This window comes from Prionailurus viverrinus, chromosome A1, assembly GCF_022837055.1.
Source record: "Prionailurus viverrinus isolate Anna chromosome A1, UM_Priviv_1.0, whole genome shotgun sequence".
Lineage (NCBI taxonomy): Eukaryota > Metazoa > Chordata > Mammalia > Carnivora > Felidae > Prionailurus > Prionailurus viverrinus.
The window spans coordinates 19061718-19075451 of record NC_062561.1 but is presented as its reverse complement, the minus strand read 5'-3'; the positions used below and the strand labels follow the sequence as shown (position 1 = coordinate 19075451).

At 41.1% G+C, this 13734-nt stretch overlaps 1 protein-coding gene across 9 annotated transcripts in view; it reads left to right on the top strand.

Moving 5' to 3' along the window:
- The window catches only part of LOC125173614 (phosphatidylinositol 3,4,5-trisphosphate 3-phosphatase TPTE2-like), a 171052-nt gene that overhangs the window by 142526 nt on the left and 14792 nt on the right, over window positions 1-13734 (top strand). For all 9 annotated transcript variants that reach the window (XM_047872981.1, XM_047872974.1, XM_047873017.1 and 6 more), the window contains one exon: window positions 6684-6789. In XM_047872981.1, coding sequence (XP_047728937.1) covers window positions 6684-6789 — 106 coding nt within the window. The remainder of the gene's footprint in view (window positions 1-6683; window positions 6790-13734) is intronic.

Below are 13734 nucleotides of genomic sequence, written 5' to 3'. Positions count from 1 at the left end.
CTATTATTTGGTTTCATTTTAGATTCTTTTCCTCTGGCGATCAGGCAGCCTGACTCTGGTGCCTGTGATAGGCCTTGATCCCTCCCAGGGCCCGAGAGCCACAGCTGGGGCCCTCCTGGTGCTCTGCAAACACAAAGTTCTCCCAGGGCATCCGTGGTCCATTTTATATTGGTCATTGCTCACAGAGTTCAAGAGTTGATTCCCTTCCCAAAGTAGGAAGGTCTGATTTCTAAGATTCCAGACCCTTGAAGATTATTGTAAGTCACTAGCCTTTGATTTTCCTTATTTTTTTTAAATATGAAATTTATTGTCAAATTGGTTTCCATACAACACCCAGTGCTCATCCCAAAAGGTGCCCTCCTCAATACCCATCACCCACCCTCCCCTCCCTCCCACCCGCCATCAACCCTCAGTTTGTTCTCAGTTTTTAAGAGTCTCTTATGCTTTGGCTCTCTCCCACTCTAACCTCTTTTTTTTTTTTTCCTTCCCCTCCCCCATGGTCTTCTGTTAAGTTTCTCAGGCTCCACATAAGAGTGAAAACATATGGTATCTGTCTTTCTCTGTATGACTTATTTAACTTAGCATAACACTCTCCAGTTCCATCCACGTTGCTACAAAAGGCCAGATTTCCTTCTTTCTCATTGCCACGTAGTATTCCATTGTGTATATAAACCACAATTTCTTTTTTTTTTTAATTTTTTTTCAACGTTTATTTTTATTTTTGGGACAGAGAGAGACAGAGCATGAACGGGGGAGGGGCAGAGAGAGAGGGAGACACAGAATCGGAAACAGGCTCCAGGCTCTGAGCCATCAGCCCAGAGCCTGACGCGGGGCATGAACTCCCAGACCGCGAGATTGTGACCTGGCTGAAGTCAGACGCTTAACCGACTGGGCCACCCAGGCGCCCCTCACAATTTCTTTATCCATTCGTCAGTTGATGGACATTTAGGCTCTTTCCATAATTTGGCTATTGTTGAGAGTGCTGCTCTAAACATTGGGGTACAAGTGCCCCTATGCATCAGCACTCCTGTATCCCTTGGGTAACTTCCTAGCAGTGCTATTGCTGCTTCATAGGGTAGATCTATTTTTAATTTTTTGAGGAACCTCCACACTGTTTTCCAGAGCGGCTGTACCAGTTTGCATTCCCACCAACAGTGCAAGAGGGTTCCCGTTTCTCCACATCCCCTCCAGCATCTATAGTCTCCTGTTTTGTTCATTTTAGCCACTCTTACTGGTGTGAGGTGATATCTGAGTGTGGTTTTGATCTGTATTTCCCTGATGAGGAGCGACGTTGAGCATCTTTTCATGTGCCTGTTGGCCATCTGGATGTCTTCTTTAGAGAAGTGTCTATTCATGTTTTCTGCCCTTTTCTTCACTGGGTTATTTGTTTTTCGGGTGTGGAGTTTGGTGAGCTCTTTATAGATTTTCGATACTAGCCCTTTGATATGTCATTTGCAAATATCTTTTCCCATTCCGTCATTTGCCTTTTAGTTTTGTTGATTGTTTCCTTAGCTGTGCAGAAGCTTTTTATCTTCATGAGGTCCCAATAGTTCATTTTTGCTTTTAATTCTCTTGCCTTTGGGGATGTGAAGTAAGAAATTGCTGTGGTTGAGGTCCGTGAGGTTTTTTCCTGCTTTCTCCTCTAGGGTTTTGATGGTTTCCTGTCTCACATTCAGGTCCTTTATCCATTTTGAGTTTGTTTTTGTGAATGGTGTAAGAAAGTGGTCTACTTTCATTCTTCTGCATGTTGCTGTCCAGTTCTCCCAGCACCATTTGTTAAAGAGACTGTCTTTTTTCCACTGGAGATTCTTTCCTGCTTTGTCAAAGATTAGTTGGCCATACTTTTGTGGGTCTAGTTCTGGGGTTTCTATTCTATTCCATTGGTCTATGTGTCTGTTTTGGTGCCAGTACCATGCTGTCTTGATGATTACAGCTTTGTAGTAGAGGCTAAAGTCTGGGATTATGATGCCTCCCACTTTGGTCATCTTCTTCAAAATTACTTTGGCTATTCGGGGTCTTTTGTGGTCCCATACGAATTTTAGGATTGTTTGTTCTAGCTTTGAGAAGAATGCTGGTGCAATTTTGATTGGGATTGCAATGAATGAATAGATTGCTTTGGGTAGTATTGACTTTTTAACAATATTTATTCTTCCAATCCATGAGCATGGAATGTTTTTCCATTTCTTTATATCTTCTTTAATTTCCTTCATAAGCTTTCTATAGTTTTTAGCATACAGATCTTTTACCTCTTTGGTTAGGTTTATTCCTAGGTATTTTATGCTTCTTGGTGCCATTGTGAATGGGATCAGTTTCTTTATTTGTCTTTGTGTTGCTTCATTATTAGTGTATAAGATTGCAACTGATTTCTGTACATTGATTTTGTATCCTGCCACTTTGCTAAATTCATGTATCAGTTCTAGCAGACTTTTGGTGGAGGCTATCGGGTTTTCCATGTATAATATCATGCTATCTGCAAAAAGTGGAAGCTTGACTTCATCTTTGCCAATTTTGATGCCTTTGCTTTCCTTTTGTTGTCTGATTGCTGATGCTAGAACTTCCAACACTATGTTAAACAACAGCGGTGAGAGTGGACATCCCTGTCATGTTCCTGACCTCAGGGGGAAAGCTCTCAGTTTTTCCCCATTGAGGATGATATTAGCTGTGGGCTTTTCATAAATGGCTTTTATGATGTTTATGTTCCTTCTATCCCGACTTTCTGGACCGTTTTTAGTAAGAAAGGATGCTGAATTTTGTCAAATGCTTTTTTCTGCATCGATTGACAGAATCATATGGTTCTTATCTCTTCTTTTATTAACGTGATGTATCACACTGATTGATTTGTGAATGTTGAACCAGCCCTGCAGCCCAAGAATGAATCCCACTTGATCATGGTGAATAATTCTTTTTATATGCTATTGAATTTGATTTGCTAGAATCTTATTGAGAATTTTTGCATTCATATTCATCAGGGATATTGGCCTGTAGTTCTCTTTTTTGCTGGGTCTCTGTCTGGTTTAGGAATCAAAGTAATGCTGCCTTCATAGAATGAGTCTGGAAGTTTTCCTTCCGTTTTTGTTTTTTGGAACAGCTTGAGAAGGATACGTATTATCTCTGCTTTAAATGTGTGGTAGAACTCCCCTGGGAAGCCATCTGGTCCTGGACTCTTATTTGTTGGGAGATATTTGATAACTGATTCCATTTCTTTGCTGGTTATGGGTCTGTTCAAGTTTTCTGTTTCTTCCGGTTTGAGTTTTGGAAGTGTGTGGGTGCTTAGGAATTTGTCCATTTCTTCCAGGTTGTCCAGTTTGTTGGCCTATAATTTTTCATAGTATTCTCTGATAATCACTTGTATTTCTGAGGGATTGGTTGTAATAATTCCATTTTCATATATGATTTTATCTAAGCAACCTTATTGATAAGAATGTGGTAATTGTAGGGGACTTTAATACTCCACTTACTTAACATACTTTAATACACCACAATGTACTTTCTTTTGAGTGCACATGGAACATTCTCCAAGATAGATCACATACTGGCTCACAAAACAGCCCTTCATAAGTATAAAATAATTGAGATCATACCATGAACACTTTCAGACCACAATGCTATGAAGTTTGAAATCAACCACAGGAAAAAGTTTGGAAAACCTCCAAAAGCATGGAGGTTAAAGAACACCCTACTAAAGAATGAATGGGTCAACCAGGCAATTAGAGAAGAAATTTAAAAATATATGGAAACAAATGAAAATTAAAATACAACAATCCAAACGTTTTGGGATGAAGCAAAGGCAGTCCTGAGAGGAAAATACATTGCAATCCAGGCCTATTTCAAGAAACAAGAAAAATCCCAAATACAAAACTGAACAGCACACCTAAAGGAAATAGGAGCAGAACAGCAAAGACACCCCAAGCCCAGCAGAAGAAGAGAAATAATAAAGATCAGAGCAGAAATAAACAATATAGAATCTAAAAAAAACTGTAGAGCAGATCGATGAAACCAAGAGTTGGTTTTTTGAAAAAAACAAAATTGATAAACCTCCAGCCAGGCTTCTCAAAAAGAAAAGGGAGATGGCCCAAATTGATTTTCCTTTAAAGAGGAACTCAAATCTTTCACAAACCCCTACTGGGGCAATTCAACTCTTGCAGAACATCACGTCTGTGTGTGTGTGTGAGAGAGAAAGAGACAGAGGAAAGGCTGCTGTATTTTGAAAGTGAAAGAAGAGGGGAAATGAATATCTTTCAGAAACGTATTATGTACCAGACACGATTGCACTTTGACATATATTATCTCATTTAATACTCAGAAAACCCATGTGAAATATATGCAGTTCCCCTATTTTGTCCTTTTAAAAATGTTTTATGATGGACGATTTCAAACATAAAACACCAAAACAGGGGTGCCTGGGGTTCAAACCCCGTGTCAGGCTCCATGCTGTCACCATGGACCCTGCTTGGGATTCTCTCCCTCTGTCTCTGCCCCTCCCTGTGCTCACTCACACTCACTCTCTTAGAAAATAAATTAATTTTTAAAAAGTCAAGACAGTCTTATAATAAGTCCCCTTATAGCCCTCACAGCACTTCAACAATCATTTTATCACCCATCATTCATTCCCTCCCCAATCTCCTCTCACACACTCCCCTTCTCCACTTTTTCTCTGAATCTGGATTACTGTGAAGGAGATCCCAGCCATCAGATCATACTATCCCACGAGTATTTTAATATGACTTCCAACATAGATTCTTGAGGGGAAAAAGCACCTTAAAACCATTTATCAAACCTAAAAATGTTAGACCTTAATAATGCCTTGATAATAACAAGTGGCTAGCGCATGTTTAAATTTTCATAATCATCTCAAAATGTTTCTAAAATGTAGTTTGCTTCAGTCAGGATCCAAACAAGGGTCACACATTTCATTTGGTTGCTATATCTCTTCAGTCTCTTGTAGTTTATAGGTTTCCCACCTGTCTCTTTTATAGCTTAAAATGTGTTTATTGCAGACGCCAGGATATTTATCCTATAGAGCTTACGACAGTCTAGACTTTGTTGTAAAAAGCATGCATGTTCATTACCTCCTGTAATAGTCTCAAAAACTCTGAACGTAAAATGGTGCCCATTTTATAGATTGGGAAATGGAGGTTCGAGGAAACTAACTTTTTGAATCAAGAGCTCAAATCCAGCTCTGTCAGACTCCAAAGCCAATTAGAAGAGCCAAAGTAGGCTCTTATTTTTGTGTTTGGCGGGGGACGAAGTTATTTCACATTGTTCTCTAGCTGTTTGACTTCTCCACCTCTTGGGCAGGCAAGGCCCCTGCCTTACCCATCTTAGCATCTTTTGCATCCCAAAGTGCTGTTTGTAGGGAACGCTTAGTAAACACACTGTTCGTTGTATTAACTCCTGTTGTCTTAAGCTCCAGGAGAAGGAAGGATGGGGGGACAAAAGCAGCCTGAGGGCCCTGCTGCGTGACACGCCTTCCGCGGAGAGTAGAGAATCTGGTGGCAGGAGCAAGGGGATGTTGGATGCGACTCCTTCAAGGACTCTCCCTGTACATTTTCCCTTCCCCACCGCTTCTGTGCCGGGCGGTCCCTCTCACTCCGGAACCGGCACACCAGAGGCTGCCACGGACTGTCTTCTGATTCACTGGCATAACAAGCACTCGGCCTCAGGTTTGAGCGCTGTGTCCTCAGGGCCCCAAGACAGCGTTCCCTCCCTGGGGGGTGGCAAATTTCAGATACCATCACATTTTGGCTGTGCATGTGGCCCGTTCTGTGGACTACACTTCATCCATCCCCAGGCTACGAACTTGCTCGAGCGTTTCTCTTGACTGGCACTTTCCAATGGAAAGTGTGGCAGTTGATCTTATGAACCCTTCCCATTGGGTGGGAAAGAATCTGTGAGCTTTGAAGTCCGTTTGATTCAATGTCAGAACTCTTTCACTTCTTGAGTGAAGGAGGAGTCGGGGAGAGGGGCGCCTGGCTGGCTCGGTCAGTGGAGCCTGCAACTCTTGACCTCAGGGTTGTAAGTTCGAGCCCTGTGTTGGGTATAGAGATTACTTAAAAACTAAAAACTAAAATAAATCTTAAAAAAGGAGTCAAGGAGAGGCCCCGTGAGCAGCTTGCCACAGAAGGACTCGGCAAAGAGAATCCAAGGCTTCCTTACAAAAATAGAATTGGGGAAATGGAAAGTGAGTAAACTCAAGCTGGCCACAGGGATAAGAGCATATGTGTCTGTTAATGGCCTGGGGAGGTCTTCTTGAGTTCTTTCATGACTGGGAGGCTACTCCTCACCAAACCACAGAGCTTCCTTTAACTCAGTCACCGCGAAGGCTCCACCCTCAGATTGACCTTTTTCACAGTTGCATCAGGTACATCTTGGTGTCATGTCATAGCTCTCGGTTGGTTCTGGTTAGATGCCCTCTCAGATATGAGCAGCCTAAAAGCAACACCTGGCTCCTTTCTTGTTACTTCCCCACAGCACTGAGTTCAGTATTTTTTTTTTTAGGGTAGATATTGAGTCGTAAGGCAGCGACCATGAAAATGCTTAGTTCTATAATGACACCCAACAAATGTTTCTTTAGTGAATGATTGGCCTTAAGTTCTGTGTTAAAAAAAGAAAAAAGAAAAAGAAAAATCGGGAATGCGGAGTTTTTCATCTCCACTTAAATTGAGGCTTCTGTTGTTTTGCAGAGTAGATATGTTGGATATTTTGCGGATGTGAAAAATATCTACAACTTGAATCTCCCTGCCAGAAAAACACTCAAGATTAAAAAAATCGTTATTTATTCAATTCACGGTAAGTGCTTTACATACAATTGGAGAATTGGGCAGGAGGGGGCGATGTTCTTCGTTTTCAAGTGCAGGAGGGTTGCTCCTAGCTATCTGTACCGAAAATCCTAACTCATGGCTGTCCTCTCATGCATCCTTACATAGGCACCCCTCCCCCAGGAAGAGCCCAAGAGCCCTTTCATGTCCTCTCTTTTCCTTTCCCACCACCAACTAGGGGGCCCCCTCCCCTTCCCTTTTCTCCTGTTCTCATTGCTGCTTTGGCCTCAGCTGGGGGCAGACTTTTCAGAACAGGATCCCTGATGGAGAAGACAGGAAGGGCCCATGAGCCCTGGAGACCACCTCGTCCTCATACCCACCTTTAGCTCAGGGTGCATCTTGGCAGAGGCACCCTTGTATCATTTTCTCACACCTTCCTTTCAGAAACCCTCGTCTCATCACAGTGGTTTCTCCCTCTCCCCTCCTTCCTCCATCCATAGCCCTCTCCCCCCAGCAACTCAAGATGTCTTCGTATGTCTTAAATACCCAAAGACATCTGAAATGCCCAAACAACAAATGAATTTTGTTGCCACAAATTCTTTTTTATGAATAACTACCGAGTGCCTGCTTTGGGCCAGGTCCCATGCTAGTGTTTCCTTGCCCTTAAGAAGGAGAGGAATAAGTACATGTAGATAAAAAGCTGGCCACAGTGTTGCGGGCACACAGAGACTGGGCCCTGGCCGTCAAGAAAGGTTCCTAGGGAGCAGCACCCAGGTCCGCCTGAATCTACATGAACACAGAAAGAGTTGGGAGAACCCCGGGCGCTATGGGGGTGTCTTATCAGTTATTACTGGAAGTAAAAATCCTTATAAATGTTTAAAAAAACTCTTCGCCTTCTTCAAGAATGTCAGGAGAGACTGGGATCTACCATCACCCCAGGGAGGAAGGAGAATTGGTCAGACTGTCCATCTCTGGGGCTTGAGAAAGGGAGAAGAGGAGCAGGGAGGAATTGTCCTCATGGCTCTCTTTCTGCATGACCCACCTCACTTCCTGCACTGCTCACAGGGGAGGGGGCAGAGCAGGGCCCCCTCGGTGGGGACGGGGATGGGGCCTCATTCTCGCTGCCATTGGTGCAGCAGGGGGCAATGCTCTGGCTCCCCAAAGTCAGATTGTGGACCCTGTGGAGGTGCTGGGTCTCTCATAGTTGGTACAATGTCAGGGCATTGGTAACCATCCAGACAGCCTAGTATTTTTAGCCTTCTGGGGAGTCACACAAAATAAGATCTAGACTTTTTTTTTTTTAACATTTCATCCAATTATTCAGAAATAAAAGAATCCTTTAAAATATATTTTAAAAACTGCAGAGTCAAAAAATTACAGTTCATTAGTGTACAAAATGCTCTTTTCCAATTATTTATGTGTCCCTTCCTCCCCACCACACACATAGAGGTGGTGGTGAGGAATTTTAACGGATCACCACAAACAGATCGCATAGGTTTCTGGCTTGCGAAAACAAGTGTCAACCCAGTAGCATTTGTTTCTGTGGGAAATTTGAGTCTAGGTTTCCAAACAAGCATTGTGCAGGCAGACCCTTGAAACACAGCCTGTTCTAGCAGAAGGCTGTCTATGTATATAAATGAGCAACTGTGAAAAGGTTTTGCAGACTGCAAAGTCCCCTGCGGAGTCCATCAGGACTGTTTCAGGGGCTGTGTGTGAATTAGGAGGGACGGGGTTACGGCGGATCCTAATGGCTGACCTCAGAACTCCACGGCTGTGAGACCTCCCCAGGGTAGAACCAGGCTCATGCAACAGGTGTTAGAAGGTGGGGGACAGCAGCGCTTTGCTGGGACAGCAGCGCTTTGCTCCGTTCCCTTTCCACATTCCGTGGGGTCCTGGAGAAAGACTAAACTGCTTTATTCTACAGCCGGAGAAGCAACACAGTCGGCCATAGGAGCAGTTTCTTCCACTGAGAAATATAAACCCAATGATAAAACCAACTCAGTGGCATGAGAGCCAGGATTGTATCTGCGTGTATATTCTGCTTCAGTTTCCTCTTTGTTAATGAGACCAATAGTATCTATACAAACCTCCGTATTAAACAGGTAAATAGGCATTCAGTCCAGTGGAGTTTTAATATATTTTTCTAATATGAATAGTGAGAGTGGGAATAGTTTCTCAAAATTCTAAGCTTAAAAATGTTTTAGGGGCTCCTGGGTGGCTCAAAGTGTCTGACTCTTGATTTTGGCTCAGGTCATGATCTCACGGTTTGTGAGTTCAAGCCCCACCTCGGGCTCTGCACTGACAACTCAGAGCCTGCCTGGGATTCTGTCTCTTCCTCTCTCTCTGTCCCTCCCCCATGTGCGCTCCCTCTCTCTAAGTAAATATTTTTAAAAATTATAAAGGTTTTAAATAAGTTCTACAATTTCATGTTTCTCAGTCTGATATGATATCCTAAGACTGTGATTTCTCTGTTCATATTTTAAGTTTTAGATAAGATCTGTGGAAACGTTGTGTACTTAAAACTATAAGGCACAGATGTGGAGAACAAAGGAACTGACCCAAATGTAGGAGCTCTGCAGGGGAAAAGTGGTAGAGAATTTCATGGGTTTGGTTTGCTCGTCTTGGGCTAACATGAAATGGATTATAAACGTCCAGTTTGAGATTCCTCATGTAGACTTCCAGACAAAGTTGCAACCTCAGCAGTTGTTTAGTACAACGTGGGCCCAGGCTTGCAGAGCTGACTTAAGAGGCCCACATGGTAAGTTAACATTCTTTCTGCACCCATGTAAATAATCAGGCCACAGCTAATGACACCAGCCTTCTTTTGTTTTGTTTTATTTCACTTATTATCCGCCACCTGTCCTTCAAGCCCTATCTTCTAGGCTAAGAAGTTCTGTTAGCCCTTGGGGGTGGAGCCTCTTGGTGCCCCATCAGCATCCCCTTGGGTCCCCTCTAACATCTCTGTGCTCCCACCCCCAGCTTCCACTCCCTTTGCTATAGTCTTCAGAGAATTACCACTGGAGCCAATTCACCTATATGGAACCCAAAATGCCTGAGAGTGACACCACCCTGTTGGGCAGCCCATAGCCATTTAGCAGGTGTACAAAAACCTAACTCTGTTGCTTCAAAGTGTGACAAATTCGACAGTACAATTTACACTAAAGAATTCCCCATGGATCAAGCTGAATCTGTTGCTTGAAATCCCACCCTTCCTTGGCTCTTATGAGTTCCTCCTAGGAACACTTCCTTTGTAAATCACCAGCACCTTAATGGTTGGCTCAGGGTCTGCTTCGAGGAGAACTCAAACTATGGGTGGCCATTTGCTTATTATTAAGGTGTATTTATAACACTAGAGTCTAAGTCGGGGGATATAGCCTATATTGCAAACTGCGTAAGGACAGAGACCATTATCCATTCATCTTTGAATCCCCCAGGCCATGACACATAGGTGGAGCTTGGTAAATCTCTGTTGTCTTGAACTAGGATGTCTCTGGCATGTCTCACTACACCATCTCTATCCCTCACCATCCACTTCTCTGATTTTATCCCTTCCACTCTGTCCCTCCATAAATTAGCTCCAGCAACATTGGCTTTCATTTTTGTTGTTGCCATTCTTTTATAAGTAACAATTCTTGGACTTCTACATGTTGTCTCTCCTTATTTTTATAAACTTTTTCTTGGGGCTCCTGGTTGGTTCAGTCAGTAGAGCATGTGACGTTTGATCTTGGGGTTGTAAATTCAAGCCCCACATTGGGTATGGAAATTACTTAAAAATAAAATATTTAAAAAAATTTTTAATGTTTATTTTTGAAGGAGAGAGAGGGACAGAGAGAGAGGAAGACACAGAATCCGAAGCAGGCTCCAGGCTCTGAGCTATCAGCACAGAGCCTGACATGGGGCTCGAACTCACAATCAGTGAGATCATGACCCGAGTGAAGTCAGTCGCCCAACGGACCGAGCCACCCAGGCGCCCCAAAAATAAAATCTTTTTTTTAAAACAAACTTTTTTTATTGAAGTATATTTGACACAAAATGTTAGTTTTAGACATATGACCTAGTGATTTGACGAGTCTGTATGTTATGTTCACAAGTGTAGCAACTGTCCAACATCATACACATACAGTATCACTCACTGTATTTCCTAATGCTGTACCTTTTATCCCCATGACCTATTCATTACATAGCTGGAAGCCTTTCTCTCCCACTCTCCTTCACCTCGCCACTTGCTTCCCCTTTGGCAACCATCAGTTCTCTATTTTTACAGGTCTGGTTCTGCTTTTTTTGTTTGTGCATTTGTTTGTTTCACTTTTTAGATTCCACGTATAAGTAAAACCAAATGGTATTTGTCCTTTTTTGTCTGACTTCTTTCATTTAGCATAATACCCTCTAAGTCCATCCATGTTCTCACAAATGGCAAAATCTCCTTCTTTTTATGGGTAATATTCCATTGTATTTATATACCACTTTATTCATTCATCTATCAGTGGACACTTGAGTAGCTTCCATATCTTGGCTATTATAAATAATGCTGCAATAAACATAGAGGTGCAGATATCTTTTCAAATTACTGTTTTTGTTTTCTTTGGATAGATTCCTGGTAGTGCAATTACTGGATCATATGGTATTTGCATTTTTCATTTCTTGAGGAACGTCAATACGGTTTTCTGCAGTGGCTGCACCAATTTACGTTCCAACTAGCGGTGCACAACTGTTCCTCATTCACCACATCGTTGCCAACACTTGTTATTTCTTGTCTTTTTTATTGTAGCCATCCTGACAGGTGTTAAGTGATATCTCATTGTGGTTTTGATTTACATTTCTGTCATGGTTAGTGACGTTGGGTATCTTTTCGTGTGTGTGTCCTCTTTGGAAAATGTCTATTCAGGTCCTCTGCCCACCTTTAAATTGGATTTATTTTTTGGTGTTGAGTTTTATAAGTTCTTTATATTTGGATATTAACTCCTTATAAGATATACCATTTGAAAATATTTCCTCCCACTCAGGAGGTTGCCTTTTCAATTTGTTGGTGGTTTCCTTGACTGTGAAAAAGCTTACTTTAGAGAAGTCCCAATAGCTTATCATTCCTTTTGTTTCCCATACTGGAGGAGACAAATATAGAAAACTGGTGCTAGGGCTGATATCAACCTGAAAGGAAAAAACCTGCAGTCAAGAATACTCTACTCAGCAAGTCCACCATTCATAAGGAGAGATAAAAAATTTCCCAAACAAAAGTTAAAGGAGTTCATTACCACTAAACCAGGCTTACAAGACATGTTAAAAGGAATTCTTTGAGTGGAAACAAAAGACCATAATCAGAAGTAAGAAAATTATGACAGGAAAAAAATTCACAGGTAAATGCAAACATATAATAAAAGCAGTAGATAAATCATAAAACCAGTATAGAGGTTAAAGCATAAACACACTAAAATCAATTATGTCTACAAAAATCAGCCAAGGGATTTGTGAAATAAAAGGATATAAAGTATGACATCATGTGCATAAAACATGGTTGGTACAAAGTAAAAATTTATTGCTTTTAGAATGTGTTCAAACTTAAGCAACCATAAACTTAATATAGACTGCTCTGTGTATAACGTGTGTATATATGAGCTTAATGGTACTCATAAATCAAAAACTTGCAATAGAAATGCAAAAAATAGAAACAAATCCAAGCATAACACTGAAGAAAACCATAAAACCACAAGGGAAGAGAGGAAGAGAAGAAAGAACAGGGAAAAACTATGAAAACACAACCATAAAACAAGTAACACAATGGCAATAAGTATATACCTAATGATAATTACTTTAAAAGGACTAAATGCTCCAATCAAAAGACATGGGGCGATTGGTTAAGAAAGCAAGACCCATCTATATGCTGCCTACAAGAGACTCACTTCAGACCTAAGACACATGCAGACTGAAAGTAAATAGATGCAAATCTACTCCTGAAATCATTATCGCACTATATGCTAACTTGGATATAAATTTTAAAAAAAGAAAGTAAATAGATGGAAAAACACTTACCATGCAAATAGAAGAAAGAAATCTGGGGTCACAATACTTAGATGAAATAAATTTTAAAACAAAGATGGTAACTAGAGACAAGGACATTAAATGATAAACGAACAATCCAACAAGAGGATATAACTGCAAATATGCACCCAACATGAAAGCATCTAAATACAAAAAGCAGTTAACAGATCTAAAGAAAGAAACTGACAGTAACACAAAAATAGTAGGGGATTTTACAGCCCATTTACATCAATGGATAGATCATCCAGGCAGAAAATCAACAAGGAAATAGGACCAGATGGACCTAATATATAACAGGACATTCCATCCCCAAACAGCAGAATACACATTATTTTCGAGTGTACATGGAACATTCTCCAGAATAGATCACATGTTAGGCTATAAAACAAAGCTCAATAAACTCAAAAAGACTGGAATCCTATCATACATCTTTTATGACCACAATGGTATGAAACTAGAAATCAATCACAAGAAAAAACTTAACACAAATACATGGAGGCTAAATAATATGCTACTATCAATAAATGGGTCAACCAAGAAATGAAAGAGGAAATCAAAAAATGGAGAAAAACGAAAATGAAAACACAACAGTCCAAACTCTTACAGATGCAGCAAAAGCTGTTCTAAGAGGGAAGATTGTGGCAATACAAGTCCCCTCAAGAGCAAGAAAAATCTCGAGATAAAAATAGAACTACACTACGACCCAGCAATTGCACTACTAGGTATTTATCCAAGGGATACAGGTATGCTGTTTCAAAGGGGCACATGCACCCCAATGTACAGCCAATGCATATGCACAGGCAAAGTATGGAAAGAGCCCAAATGTCCATCGATGGATGAATGGATAAAGATGTGGTATATATATATATATATATATATATATATATATATATATATATATACAATGGTGTATTACTTGGCATTCAAAAAGAATGAAATCTTG